Source organism: Centropristis striata, chromosome 12 (assembly GCF_030273125.1).
Source record: "Centropristis striata isolate RG_2023a ecotype Rhode Island chromosome 12, C.striata_1.0, whole genome shotgun sequence".
Classification (NCBI taxonomy): domain Eukaryota; kingdom Metazoa; phylum Chordata; class Actinopteri; order Perciformes; family Serranidae; genus Centropristis; species Centropristis striata.
Genome location: NC_081528.1, coordinates 16,560,773 through 16,576,768, shown reverse-complemented (window position 1 = coordinate 16,576,768; position 15,996 = coordinate 16,560,773). Strand labels below are relative to the sequence as shown.

General features: G+C 40.9%; 2 protein-coding genes across 2 annotated transcripts; both read left to right on the top strand.

Annotated features, from left to right (window-relative positions):
• The first annotated feature begins 422 nt into the window (after window positions 1–422).
• On the top strand, window positions 423–1,382 carry LOC131981824 (putative nuclease HARBI1). The gene is made up of 2 exons (XM_059346314.1): window positions 423–972; window positions 1,039–1,382. Exons 1-2 carry the CDS (start codon window positions 459–461, stop codon window positions 1,122–1,124), a joined length of 600 nt encoding a protein of 199 aa, XP_059202297.1. The 5' UTR covers window positions 423–458; the 3' UTR covers window positions 1,125–1,382.
• Window positions 1,383–4,158: 2,776 nt separating this feature from the next.
• LOC131981364 (coiled-coil domain-containing protein 106-like) lies at window positions 4,159–6,052 on the top strand. Its single transcript, XM_059345641.1, has 5 exons — window positions 4,159–4,222; window positions 4,740–4,949; window positions 5,098–5,205; window positions 5,680–5,778; window positions 5,865–6,052. The coding sequence occupies exons 1-5, from the start codon at window positions 4,159–4,161 to the stop codon at window positions 6,050–6,052; spliced, it is 669 nt and encodes a 222-aa protein (XP_059201624.1).
• The last annotated feature ends 9,944 nt before the right edge of the window (window positions 6,053–15,996 follow it).

Here is a 15,996-nt window from a genome sequence, read left to right as displayed (position 1 = left end):
AATACGCAGATGCCTTTGAAACATGTGATATAAACATGACAAACGATTAAAAATATAACATATTTAGTTAAATTAGTTGGCGATTGGCGGGATTAAGATTCAGATTAAACTCATAATTGTGAATTATCTATGTAAATTGACTCAATAGATTACGCATTATTTTCTACATGTTAAATGATGATAATAAAAATATAGGCTAATAATAAAATCACAAAAAGGATGTAAACCATTACCATATCTGGATCAATTCTAATTAAACCTCCCACAGTATAAAAGGCCCTCAGTCCTAGTTAATGGTAACCATGGCTGAACTTGCACTTCTACATGATTTGGCGCAAGGCGCTATTTGGAGAGAGCGGTACTTCAGGGATCGGGCAGATCTGTTGGCTGAGAATGATGAATGGTTGTTTAGTCGTTTCAGACTACCGAGACCAATTCTGTTGCATTTATGCAACATTATGGAGCCTAATCTGACGAGGCCAACAAAACGCAGCCATGCCATCCCTGCACACCTACAAGTGCTATCTGTGCTTGGCTTCCTAGCCACAGGGACGTTCCAGCGGGAGATAGGTGACAGGTCCGGCATTTCGCAACCATCCATGAGCCGCATCCTGCCTGCAGTTCTCAGAGGTATCATTAAATTAATGCCAGAGTATATCCAATTTCCATATGGCGCACAACGGCAGACAGAAGTAATGCAGGGGTTCAGTGCAGTTGCAAACATGCCAGGTGTTATCGGTGCCATAGACTGCACACACGTACGCATCAAGGCTCCATCCGGTGATGCATTTGCTTACATTAACCGGAAAAACTTTCATTCCGTGAATGTGCAACTGATCTGTGACGCAAAGTGTGTGTTGATAAACGTTGTGGCACGGTGGCCCGGTGGGACGCATGACGCATTCATCCTGCGTAATTGCGCAGTTGGCACGCGTTTGGAGGATGGAGCTGTGAGAGACGGCTGGCTCATTGGTAAGAATATAGCCTGCATAATCACATGTGTGTGTTATATATGGACTTACCCTTCTATATCCATAGGGGATAGGGGTTACCCACTGACGCCGTGGCTTATGACCCCACTGGCCAGCCCGCAGACACCACAGGAGCTGTCACACCACTACTAACAGATGAAAATAAAATTTTTTTTTGGACTCCACTTCTCCCAAAATAATTTCAATCTCCGCTTCGGAAAAATTCTTTTTTCTTTCTCGTTCTTTTTTTCTTTGTGCCATGACTGACAGGTCGACAGGATGCCTCTACACACCTCCTTATATGGTGGTCATTAGCAATTCATGGGCGGGGTTCATGCTAATTGCTGATTACCGGGAGCACGCTGCCACCTTACGATGGATTGGCATTCATGATCATACACACGTGTTTACGATCAGATCTGAGTTTCCCGCGGCGTTCATGAATCTGGAGTAGGTTTTTAGTAGCGTAGGCTTTTATGTGCAAATCTACGCACAAATCTACTAACGTTTCATGAATGAGGCCCATTGAGTCTAACTTCATAGTACATAGATGGAATATTAATTTTGCTGGCCAAGGAATAAATCATAAGGTCTATTATTTGTTTTCTCATTTCAATGTAACAGCAATAACCAACAAAAAAACAGCACAAGTATAATCAATTATCAATTTCAAATGGATAATTTACTTTGTCATTTGAAAACTGGTTCTATCAAGTAAAGTTCCACATATTGAGCAAGTATCTTACCTTCCTTTTGTGTGAAAATTTACTTTCATCCAGCAAAACAAAGCAATGTCGGCCGCCAACTTTCATTTTACCCTGACTGCGCAACTTCTGAATAGCATGTATGCAGACCTGCATAGGAAAACACAAAGCACAACATTGCTAAATACTGACTGTAAGGTCATGGTAGGTTTCTGACAGAAGAGAAAAATGTATTTTGAGCAATGAAGGATCTCTAATTATCTTGATGTGATTTATAAGCCAGTTTATCCATGATATTTATAATTTTACTAAAGGAAAAATGTGGTGTTATATACTTTTCTCAAAGATGAAGCCATCTTTGTTAAGGTTCTGCTACTTGCTGCAACACCGTCCTCTATAAGGTCAACTTGTCTCATGCGTAGTCCCTGGGAAAACCTACACAAAGACATGGAAACAAGAATAGATCACTAGCCCAATGGATAAAAACTGAATATAAAAACACATTTTTTTTTCTTTTTAGAAATGAGAGGAGAGAAACTCTTTTTCAATATACCACCAACTATCAATAGAGCGCATTTTGAAACAACAAGGTTGACCAAAGTGCTGCACAGTAACATAAATGCATTGTTGTAAACTCTGGGTAAGTTACCATGGTACAAATTGTCTGTCTCCTTCTTCTTAACGCGCTGACATAGCCTACAGTTTTTTGATTCAGAATCAGTCCATAGCAAAGTACATATGGTGGTATCCTGGTTGGAAATTAGTTTACTCGGTCTTCAAATTACCACTTTTATGTCCTGTTACTTTCAGAATAAAGCTGCATGTACAGTACTCTTTACCTTCAAGTGATATCTTAACACTGTGCAGACAAGACAAGATAGCTTTATTTAACCTACTCGTTGGTCCAATTTCAACTGAGTTCCACCAGCAACAGACAAAACAAACCCAACTGTAAATGAATTCCAGGTGGTTCTGGAGGGATCTGCGGGACTTGTAAAACATGGATCCTTGGCGAACCGAAACACTTCTTCCTCTGTGTCGCCTGCAAATCCTGTAAAAAAAATTCTGACCTCAGTTTGTTTTATACTAATGTTATGCTTTGAAATATTCTGCAGTGATATCTGTGAGGCATTTTAATATTTATGGCAGTCAGGTGAGGGCTTGGAAAAAGCAAGTTTAACATTAGCAGTCTCAGTGGAGGTTGACGTAAAACAGGTCAGACTAATATGATATTGCCTTTTTTTTTCCAAAATCAAGACGAACACGAGCAAAACATTTACACTGACATTAACGTTAGTCTTGTTGAAAGTGGCTAGCTAGCTTTTCTTACCAGTGGAAGCCGTCCTGTCTTGAAACCTGCACAGCAGTCATCGGAGTTCCACATGATTTACACATCATTTGGCGCTTCAAGAGTCCCTTCCTCTGCATCCACAACACAATCTTTCTTCGATTGCCCAAAGTGTCACTTGCACGCAATAACTGAGTTAATTATTGCTTTAATTAATCCATGATGTGACCACGGAGGTATTGAGACCACCCCCTCGTTTTCCGTTTCCCCCAAATCGCACTCAGTTAGAAAATTGCGGGAGATTGTCCTCGCGCATGCGCACTGCGCACAATCCGGAACTTTTCTCTCCCCTTCTCTCGCTCCATCTCTCTCTTCACTTCTGGCGTCGTGTGGCTGCAGACCCGTGACTGACAACCTGTGAGCTGGAAAACGTGTACCGGTAAGTGTCAAACCTTTTTGTTCGCCACAAACATTACTTTCTACTATTATTTATTTTTTTTAAAAAGACGTGGCTTTTAGGAAGGAGGCAATACAGTTAACCTACCGTTTTTTCCCCCTCATGGCTAAGCTAACCTGAACTCCTGCCACGTGTTTAACTTGAAAAGGGTGCATTGACTGGTTGTATTGTTAAGAGATGGGGGAAAAAACAGTAGCAAAACTAATTAAATGTGTGACTCAAGATAAACGAAAAATAAAATGCAAATACAAACGCGAACACAACGTTACAGACCGAGCTAAAGTTGTTGAGTTTGCTTGCTAGCAACGAAAATTGCTAACTGACACTGCACATATTTTTCCGTGAGCTTGTTGTAGGATATTTCGTTTTATAGCTGTTGTTGTTTTTCAAAAAGCTGAAAAGCTCAAAATTGCATTGGGTAGGTGTTAACTAGGTTGACCATAATTGGATTAAAAAAAAAATAAAAAAGTTAAAAATATAGGACTAGCTATATGTCGACCCCCGCCCACTGCCTCATGTTTGTAAAAAGTGGACATTTTCTAGCAAAAGAAAACTGGCATAAATAGCCAACTGTTTTTATTGGCATTTTAAAAAATTGTTTCTACCGTAGGCCTATATTAGGATTGGCATACACGTATTAAGAATTTTCATTGAAATGCATCCCTTCAGTATAATGCAAATACTATAACATGTGCCTTGCTTTTTTTAAAAATTATTATTATCTAGCCCGCTTCAACCATGAGTCGTCGCAAAGTGAAAGCCAATCCCCAGGCTGAATCATCTCCCTTGAACAGCCTAAAAGGTCTGGTAATATTCTTTTTCTTTCCTGGTATTATAACAAATTGTCAGATGAAGGTCATTGACTATTAACTACAGCATTGTTTTTAATGATGTGTGGCACTATTTTTTTTTATTTTTATTTTTTTATTTTACAATACTGTATAGCTAGTGTTTTATACTGTACACCGTGTCTTACTGCTGTGTGAAGAGAATTTCACCTCTGCAATAGTTTAATTGTATTACACGTGATATGAGACAAACAAAACAAAAAAACTGATAGGGCAGGCAGGTGATACAGATACACAGACTCTACATGCACAGCAATTACAAAAAGTGTACAGTGACAATTTTACAATAGTTACAGTACATCTTAGAATCTTTGAGACCTTTGTGTTGGCACACGGTAGATACACAATCAGAGATTCTTAATTCATGTGTTGAAATTATACATACCTACTCTGTTATTATTATTTATTCCTGTTATTATTGTAAGCTAAATTCTTATGTAAGGGTTACTTAATTTTTAATTATTTCAGCAGGCTCACCAAATGCAGTTCTGGAGGTTCAAAAACTTAAAGAACTTCTGGAGGCAGAGAAAGAGAAGGGGCAATTTCGTGATGAAACCATCTCCCTCCTCAAGAATGATAAGACTTACCTGCAAGGAGAACTTCAGAAAAAGGATGAGCTCATCCAGCAGCTACTCTCCAAGAAGGATGAAGATAATTCCACAATCATGTCCGGCAAGTCAGGTGAGTAATTATCCATTCACATTCATATAGAACAAGAATATATTTTTTCACTCAGGTTTTCTCCAGTACACAGACAAAATGTGTTTTCATATTTATTCCTTTCTCACAACTAGATCACTAACCACAGAATTTGTCTTGTTATTTGCAGGCGTCAAACGCAAGCATGGGAAGGGGAAGAAAGCCAAGCAATTAATGAGCATTGCTTCTGACAAGGAAGATGAAGACTCCAGTTCCGCTCTTTCGGATTCATCTGAAGGTAACAAAGGCACATGCAGATGAATCAAATCCTAAATTTTTTCCTCTTAGGGCTGGGCGATGTATCGAGGGTTACACTGATATATTAATTAATAATTAGTAGTAGGTCACACTCTTAGTTTTAGCTTTTACTTGTTATGTAGTGATCGGCTGTCCACTGAAATCATGAGGTTACAGAAGGGCTCTGCCTTCACTGGCAGTTCTGCAGGCAATAACGTCATATTTCCCATAATGTATCTGCTTTATCGACAAGTTTTGATTGGTTGGAATAGACCATGTTTATCACTCTCTCACCTCAAACCCATGTCCTTTAATTGACACATTCAGATGCATGTCATCATGATGATATTTTTTAAAATTACCTGAGCCTCTACTGCCAAAAACAATCTCTAGCAGCTTATTCCATGGCATTTGTTTATATTTTGAAAGTTGACCCTATCATCATGTTTTGATCCTCCTCTGATTTCTGTTCTAGATTCGTCCATGAACAGCTACCAAATTAGATCTCCATCATCTTCCACCACTTCCCGCAAAGTTAAAAGCAACGATGACCCGATGAGAAGAAGAGGAAGAGGTAATTACTCATTACAGTTTTAACAAGTTTGCACATTTTGACAGTAAGGTTTTTAAACACAATCTGGTTTGATGTACCATTTACAGCCAGGAACACGAGGAGCATTGTGGCGAGGTACAAGATGGCCCTCTATGCCTTTAACAAAGGGGGCTCGATGAAAGCAGTGTTCGACACCATCGGTGCAGACAGAAACACAGTGTCGAGGATGGCACCGATAGCAGAGCTCAGCATTGCCGCTCCAGACATTTTTAAAAATGTGGGGGCCTGGGATTAACGGAAAGAAAAACTGTCCACCTTCATTTCCAGGTGCCGCAGTGCCATGACCCCAGAGGTCAAGGAGATAATTCTGCAGATGAAGGAAGAGGGCACTCTCCTCCCTATTGCTACCCAAGTGTAAATATGAATCGTTGTACTAAAGGTTGACACTTAGTTCAAAGTTGAAAGCTACAGTATACAGTAAAGTATGTTTTTATATTTGTAGAATTTTTTTTTATATTTGTATCAGTGGTGGCTTTGCATGCCCTTTGCCTATGTTTGCTACAGTAGTTAATTAAGAAAGAAAGAAAGAATAAGATGAGAAATAAATTCAAACTTCAAATATTTCCTCACCACCAGATGGTTGATTGAGACTGTTTTAATTGCTGAAATAAAGCTTGAAAAATGTACTGTCTTTTTCTCTTTTTTTGGTTTTATTCCTTAAACTGTAATTAAATCCCAAAACCAAAGTTTTCATATGTAAACCCTTATATCTACGTATTAAGTAGTGTTGGTGATTGATTGAGCTCCAAATCTGTGAATCTTAAAAATATACATTTTGTGGACAAAATATGCAAGTGGATTGCCCCCTACAGGTTGAAACTGAGCTTTACCGTTACATTCCTAATCTTAGTGTAATTCTCTATATTTGGTATCTGACGAAATGACTTATGATGCAGCATAGCTTCTTTTAAATGCATGAAAATGTGTTACACTTTACTTAACGCCAACAATGAAACATCATGATTAGCTATACTGCATTTTAGATGCGTCTATATGAACCTCAATTTACTTAAAGCATACATTGATCATTTATTTATACTTATGGCATCCTATGAGTCCTTATAACAATTGATTGTTGAGGTGTGTGTATAGAGGGGTATGAGGAGTTGTAATGTATTATAAGCCTCATCAGTCAGCCTGTAGTTTATAACCAGTCAAGAGCACTCATAAGACACTTGGATTTATAAGTCATTATAAGCTATATTTATAACTGTTGATATAGTGCACCATGAAGCTTTATATGTGTTTATGAATGCAGTCATAATGCATTATGATTGATTATAATGAGAATTATAATTCACTATGAATGCGCTCATAATGCACTATAGATGTAGTCTTCATAGAAAGTGTTACCAAATATTGTTATTTCGAAGTGTTAAGGGCTGGACTCTGATGAAGCATGAGAAGTTTGGACCAGATGGGACAAAGTATGTAAAAGTTATAAGGATGTGTAGTTTTGTGGCAAGACGCCATATTTTTCCGCCATGCCACGCCCACATAGTGTGACAGTCGGTAAAGCTTTCAATAACTTTTGATCCCAAAGTACAAAGCGCTTGTGATACTGACCAAGTTTGAAGTCCATGGGGTGAAATCTGTCGGAGGAGTTCGTTAAAGTATGCGAGGTGGAAATGGGAAAAAACTATGAAATGTGCGATATTCAAACCAAGATGGCAGACTTCCAGTTGGGTTTGAGGTATGGGTCCAAGAGGCTTTTTGGTGCGTCTCCACATGATTCATGTGTGTACCAAATTTCGTGTCTCTACGTGAAGCCTACTGCTAGGGCTAAGTATAAAACATGTGACTACCTGTTGCCAGCGGGGGGCGCTCTGACTGAGTGTCAATATTGATATGTGGGTGTGTTCAGGGCTGGACCCTCATCACATATGAGAAATTTGGGACAGATTGGACAATGTATGGTCAAGTTACACGGTCTCGTGTGTTGTGGCGAGACGACATAATTTTGCTTTATGAATTATTATGATTTAGAAGTGTTAAGGGCTGGACTCTGATGAAGCATGAGAAGTTTGGAGCAGATTGGACAAAGAATAGAGAAGTTATAACGATCTCGTGTTTTATGGCGAGATGTCATAATTTGGCGCCATGCCACGCCCACATAGTGTGACTGTCCGTAAAGATTTGAATAACTTTTGATCCCAAAGGCCTTGTGATGGTACTGACCAACTTTGAAAACAATCAGGTTAAATCTGTAGGAGGAGTTCAATAAAATATGAAATGTGGTCATTTAATGAAAGGGGGCGTGGATATAGCATAAGGGGCGGGGCTTCATAAAATATTATGATTTAGAAGTGTTAAGGGCTGGACTATGATGAAGCATGAGAAGTTTGGAGCAGATGGGACAAAGAATGGAGAAGTTATAACGATCTCGTGTTTTATGGCGAGACGCCATAATTTGCCATCATGCCACGCCCACATAGTATGATTGTCGGTAAAGATTTATACAACTTTTGATCCCAAAGGCCTTGTGATGGTACTGACCAAGTTTGAAGTAAATTGGGTGAAATCTGTAGGCGGAGTTTGTTAATGTATGCCACTTGGAAATGGGTAAAAAGGACAGGAAATGCCATTTTAGATCCTAGATGGCCGACTTCCTGTACGTTTTAGGCTATGGGTCCAAGAGGCTTTTTGGTGCGTCTCCACATGAATCATGTGTGTACCAAATTTCGCGTCTCTACGTGAAACCTACTGCTGGGGCTAGGTGTACAAGATGCTACTTCCTGTTGTCAGCGGGGGGCGCTATGACTGTGTGTCAACATTGACACGTGGGTGTGTTCCGGGCTGGACCCTAATCACGTGTGTGAAATTTGGGACCGCTTGGACAATGTATGGTCAATTATCCAGTCTGGTGTTAGATGGCGAGACGCCATCTTTTGCCACCATGCCACGCCCACATATTGTGAAGGTCAGTAAAGGTGTTGATAAGTTGTGTTCCCCAAGGCCTTGTGATGGTACTGACCAAGTTTAAAGTCAATGGGATTGAATCTGGTGGAAGAGTTATGTAAAGTAGGGCTTTATGAAATATTATAACATGGAAGTGTTAAGGGCTGGACTCTGATGAAGCATGAGAATTTTGGAGCAGATGGGACAAAGTATGGAAAAGTTATAACGCGCTCGTGTTTTATGGTGAGACGCCATATTTTGGCGCCATGCCACGCCCACATAGTGTGACCGTCAGTAAAGATTTATACAACTTTTGATCCCAAAGGCCTTGTAATGCTACTGACCAAGTTTGAAGGCAATTGGGTGAAATCTGTAGGAGGAGTTCGTTAAAGTATGCGGCGTGGAAATGGCGAAAACTCCATATTCAATCCAAGATGGCCTACTTCCTGTACATTTTTGGGTATGGCTTCTTGAGACTTTTTGGTGCGTCTTCCCATGATACATGTGTGTACCAAATTTCGTGTCACTACGACAAACTTGTGTGAGGGGCTGCATTCTAGGGGGTGCTAGTAGGTCATTTTGCCACGCCCATTTCTGAAACCTATAAAATACTTAAATTTTCGACACGATTGAATTTTGGTGTGAGTTTGGTGAGTTTTTGAATATGATAAAGGCATAAAAAAGGCGATTCATTTGTCGAAATAATAATAATAATAGACGGACCAATTACAATAGGGTCCTCGCACCTTCAGTGCTCGGTCCCTAATAATGCTTGCATCCAAGCTGTTCCTTAATATTTGTTTGTTATTTTGTCAAAAACAACAACAACAAACAAACAAAGTAGAAACCTATTAAAAAATGCAAACCTTTTTTTGATGTTGTCGCTGTCTCTGGGAAATTGTCTTCCAGTGTTTGTTGCGTCAGGTAGCCTCTGCCTGTTACCTGACTGATCTGTTTTTCATCGTCAGAACATCGTTTAAGTGGATTAAATAAAAAAAAATACTTGTTTTTTTCTCACAGGGCATGAAGTAGAATTTAATCACATTATGGAAGAAATTAGCCATATGCCTCAATGTATCGGTTCTCCATTCAAACATGACAGTGACATTGAGTTATCACATTATAACGTGAACAATGTACGCCTCTCTAAGAGGCCATCATAACCTAATATCACTACTTTAGAAGGAAATTCAGATGGTCTGTCCACAGTTTTGCACTCTACGGCTCAAATTAACACTGTAAATATTTATCATGAAAAAAAGACTTGCAAAGCCCTTGTCTTTCAAAAGAATTGTGGCATTATAACTACAATGCCATCATCAGGCCTATTTGATCATATTTCAGGGGGAAATTGGCACATAATTTCCAGTTACATTACCATGTGTCATGTCTCTAACTCACAGCAAATTTAACATAATATAACACATAATGAGGAATAGGCCACGCCCCACATGTAAAAAATCAATACAACACGTCAGATATTGGTTGATACATGCTCCCAGAGCTTATGCTCCAAATCCCAAGGTGGACTGAATCTACTAAGATTTATGCTGATTGGACAAATCGTTAATGAGTTGTGGCCAATTTCTTTCGATGTTGTGCTTGTTACATCTTAGTAAGGTCACGATACTTAGTGTGTAGCATCAGTAATTTATGTTTCTTTTTTAATTTTGTATCTCATTTTAGGTCACTTGCCTTCCTGCCCTCATGTGTTTCTGTGCATGTGATGACCTTCCACAGCCCTGACCACTACTACTGTTTCACTGGGAAGCTTACCAGCCATTCACTTGTGTTGCCTTTTATGTTTACTGGACTCTTTCTTGGCTGATGTAAGCAGTTCAGTTCACAAAATGAAACCTGCAAGCAGCACTGAGAGGGTTTCAGGGTTCACAAAGATGAGCAAAGTTTAGATTGCATTGATAGATGCAAGTTTTGTATTCATACTAATCTTGCTCATATATAATATTATGTGTATCTCAGTCCCGCAATGCTGTATAAATTATTTGGTGTTGATAGATTCGACTTTCAAATCAGCTGGAAAAGTGCCAACTTCAAGAAGGTGGTGTTGACTGAGTCAAAATCCCAAAAATGTATCTATCATGACAGACTTCAGTGGCCTAAGAGACTTTTTCCTAAAGTACATAGATTCAATTGGGCTGAAATCAGTCAATCAATAAGTCATTGATTATCATATCAATCCTCTACTGGACTCAACTCAAACTGTTCCATATGACATTTTATTGTTCCCCAGTGTCAAAGCACACACACACACACACACACACACACACACACACCTTCTGCTCCCACCCTACCACCAGTACAGGAGGCAGTGCTCACACTGGTGGAAGTAGTGAAATCACAGTGCTGTTTCCATTCATACTTGAAATTGTTATCAGCCACTTTAATGAGTGAGGAGTGTACAGCATCAATCCCATTAATGTGTCCAGTTAAGCACAATGTAATGGGCATGACGTCGTTAGAGCAGGACTTTGACCGTTGTGGTTGCCCTTTCAATGTTTCTGTGGATCAACATTCACCACCTGCTCCCCAGGTTGCCAAGAAACCAGATATTAATTCCTCATCAGGAAATAATACACACACAGGCTTATCAAACTCTGGAGAGGAGGGTCCACAGGCCTATGTTTCCCTCACTGCAGGGACCGAACATAGAAACCGAATATATGGACACAAAAAGGCACATTAATTGGCATGATGTTGCACATGTATATCTTTATCCCCCTCATCCGCCTCCACTTGTGAGACGAGAAAGGCAAAATACAATGACATGTCAGCTGCTGCTTGTTTTTGTTGTGTTCACAGACCTCATCACCTGCTTGGCACATTCCATGTCAGCCCCCCTTTGGGCCAGCCTTCCGTTTATTGAGGGTCTGGCAGCACAGAGCAGCCAAAATAATATATCACAGATTTTTAGCTGCATTGTGCTCGTCCCCTAATGCAGTTTATGGGACAAGGTAGTGGTACCAGAAAAGACTGACAGGACTCTGATACTGGGCTGTTCACTCCAGTTCCTTTGTCCCTATGGGCATCTAGGTGTTGAATCTCTCTTCCCAGATTTCCTCTCAGCAGAGATCCAAGACGTGTTATATAAACAGTTCGTCTGTCATTCCCACTCATGACATGACATACAGAGAGTTTTTTTTACTGCACAGACATCCCTTTCACAGCATCCCAAACTTAAAAATTATTGGGATGACAGAGGATTGAATGACTTACTTAACCAGAAACTAAGCTTTGAAGTCCACATGTCTAATTTTTTTGTGGCAGTGCACTTTGTTGTATGGGAAATAAAACATGCAGAGCAGAGGCTGTGGTTTGCATGGGGGACAACTCTGGCCCTTTCTTAGCTGTACAACCTTTTGCTTTTTCTCTACATACTGCCCTTCAACATATTGTTATTTGTATGGCTTTTACAACTCAAGCATAAAACTCTCATCTGACAGGCATTCTCAAAAGGTTTTATGATTAGAGACTAAATCATCCAGTAAGGTACATTACACCATCATGGTGATACAGTGTATGGCATTGCAAGAAGATTATAAGGCTATTTCCCTTAAAACCACACGACATACTGTGCCACACTCTCACACATTCCCACTTTATTCATTCTCCCTTTTCACACTCACTCACACACAGTACTCAATTACGCAGCACTTGATCATCCAGGCTTTGCCTATAACACCCTCTCATTGCCTTGACACTCGTTCTTCTCACACGTACACCCGGCACTACTTAATCATCATGCCCCCCCCCCACAAACACACACACACACCACACACACACACACACACTTATCAGCCTCTTATCATTTAGAGTGGTGTTCTTTGGGTTGGAGTTGTGATATTAGTCTCATTAAAGCAGCCACTAATTACTGAGGCCTGAGAGACAAAAGAGGAAACAATAATAAGAGGAAGCTTGGATGTGAACTCCACTGAGACTCTGCTGCTGCTCTCTGCATTAGAGTGGCAGCTAGTGTAGAGAGTCTCATTACACACACACACAAACATGCATACTTGCACACAAATATGCTCAGTGGTATGTGAGCTTACACACCTGTATGTGTGTACATGTATGAAACATGAAAACTCATTACCTGCAGAGGCACAGACATGCATGCATACAGACACCTGGAAGCACGATAACACACAAAAGACACATTCATATCACACACACACACACACACACACACACAGACACACACACACACGCATGCGCACACACACACACACACACACAAACATGCAGCAAAATGCACAGACGTATGCTTTATACACAGTAATGTACACATTTTAATACAGGAACAACCGTGCACATAATGCACACACAGGCACACAAATGTACCTAAATGTAAACACCTATATATGCTCGCACACATAAGTGCATTCACACTCCCTTTACACGGTGTCACACACACACACACACGTACACAGTGTCACAATTGGCACCCTTACAGACAAATACACACAGGCTAACACACACGCATCTCATTTGCACACAGAGATTTGCACACACATTGTTCTGCTCTATTATTTTTTCTGCATAGCGGTGGCATATTATTGCAAGAGCTTTATCAGACACACACATACATACACGCACAGTCTGTACAGCGTCGGCTAATTATGAATAATAAAGCGGAGGCTTAAATAATTGCAATGGTGGTCCTTTGGTGCCTCTCCAGCAGCTAAGTGGGTCACACTCGACGGAGCGTTTCCTTCCGATCCGTCCAGCATTCAAACACCCTATAACAGCGAGGGGGTCTGGGAATTCAGTGGCATGACATCCTGCTGAAATTATCCAATATGGGCAGAGAGTATATTTGGCAGGAAGCAAAAGGTCTTCAAGCTTGGGAATTCTCTGTGTGACATTTCCTATTGTGTAGGGAAAATAAATCAGATTCCTTTATATTGGAGGGCACACACCATCTTGGGAAGACGATTGCACTGTCACTCCAATGCGTTTTGGAGAATAAGAGGAATGGAAGACTTTCAACCCTGTGAATGCCCAATTGAAAACCAAAATAATGGGTCTGGGAATGCTGTACGTTCATAGAAATCCTGTGTTACATCCCCAGTATGTTAATGACTTGGCCCCATAGTATTTTCTAACATACTATTCCCCAATTACAGTGGATCACAGTAATCTGGGAATTCTATAGAGAGATGTATAGTTTAAAGGAATGTATCTCCATGTCCTAAAGCCTTAATTACATTATCATTACAGTCTCATTACATACATTCTCAGCAAACTTTTAAAAAGTGTAGGTTTGGAATTATTCATTATACGGTTTCTTAAGTATTTCCAAGACATCCATATGTATAGAGTTAATTTGGAGTTAAACTGTTGAAACAAATGTCCTTGATCATATTCCCAGTACTGAAGGTGGAAATATTTATAGAATTAAGTGTAAGCCTTCAGTTCTTGGCAGTTGAATAGCAGATAATGAGTCAATTCTCTGTAGTCACATGTTATAATGTACCACCATATGCATGGGGATTAACTTTTATTGAAGCTACCATTCCTTCCCAAGACAATATCAATTATTCTGTTTGTGGTAGAAAGACATACTGTACTTTTCCATATATAGCCAGCTCTCTGGATGCTGCTACCCTAATTTATGCATAATGTTCCGTGTGTAATTATTCTGAAGTCTCCCGTGTTCTGATTTCATGTTGATGGATTTTCCCTATGCTTCTTAAAAGAGAAGATATCATGCTCTTAAAGGCAAAAGTTAATGGCCCTCATTTAATCAAACATAGAAACCAGCACAGATCAGAGTGCAGAAATCATCTTAAGATAGGGTTCACGTGTTATTCATGAAATGTTCTTATCTCTCCAATCACATCATAAGAATGATCAGCCGTTGATTAATGTGGCGGCTAAAACAAGCATCATTTAAATACCAACCCCAATATGAGGCCTTGTTCCTAGAGTTCACAACATTGAAAGATGCAACATGTTCAAAAGTGCACATTAACAAATGTTGTCCACTGCTAGTCAAAGGACAGAGGGTGTTGTAGCTTGAACAAACAAAATAACTTTTGAGGCAAATCTGTGATTTGTGATTCTTGGCTGTATAAAAAAAATAACACTTAGATTGGTGGTTCAGCAAAATTGGCACAGAATGTTCAGTGAATATTTAAAGATCAGGTTTAAAGTTTTCACAGCTTTATGTTTGCATGAGGTAAACAATGTTTTAAAGTAAAGTTCTATTTCCTTTTTAAATGCACAAATGAAGAGAAACTTAAGTGCTGACATCCCAGGTGCAACAGAATCATCCATCCATCCATCCATTTTCTTCCGCTTATCCGGGGCCGGGTCGCGGGGGCAGCAGGCTAAGCAGGGCATTCCAGACGTCCCTCTCCCCAGCCACAACGTCCAGCTCTTCCTGGGGGACCCCGAGGCGTTCCCAGGCCAGGAGAGAGATATAATCCCTCCACCGTGTTCTGGGTCTTCCCCGGGGCCTCCTACCAGTTGGACGTGCCCGGAACACCTCTAACGGGAGGCGCCCGGGAGGCATCCTTACCAGATGCCCAAACCACCTCAGCTGACTCCTTTCGACGCGAAGGAGCAGCGACTCTACTCCGAGCTCCCTCCGGATGTCTGAGCTCCTCACCCTATCTCTAAGGCTGAGCCCAGCCACCCTACGGAGGAAGCTCATTTCAGCCGCTTGTATCCGCGATCTTGCTCTTTCGGTCACTACCCAAAGTTCGTGACCATAGGTGAGGGTTGGAACGTAGATGGACCGGTAAATCGAGAGCTTTGCCTTCCAGCTCAGCTCCTTCTTCACCACGACGGTCCGGTACAACGCCCGCATCACTGCTGACGCTGCACCAAACCGCCTGTCCATCTAACGCTCCGTTCTACCCTCACTCGTGAACAAGACCCCGAGATACTTGAACTCCTTCGCTTGAGGCAGTACCTCTCTCCCCACCCAGAGGGGGCAGTCCACCGTTTTCCGGCAGAGAACCATGGCCTCAGACTTGGAGGTGCTAACTCTCATCCCAACCGCTTCGCACTCGGCTGCAAACCGCCCCAATGAGTGCTGGAGGTCCCGGCTTGATGAAGCCAAAAGAACCACATCATCTGCAAAAAGCAGAGATGCAATTCTTAGGTCACCAAACCGAATCCCTTCCTCCCCCCGGCTGCGCCTTGAGATCCTGTCCATGAAAACCACAAACAGAATCGGAGACAAGGGGCAACCCTGGCGGAGGCCAACACCCACTGGGAACGTGTTTGACGTTGTGCCGAGTATGCGGACACAGC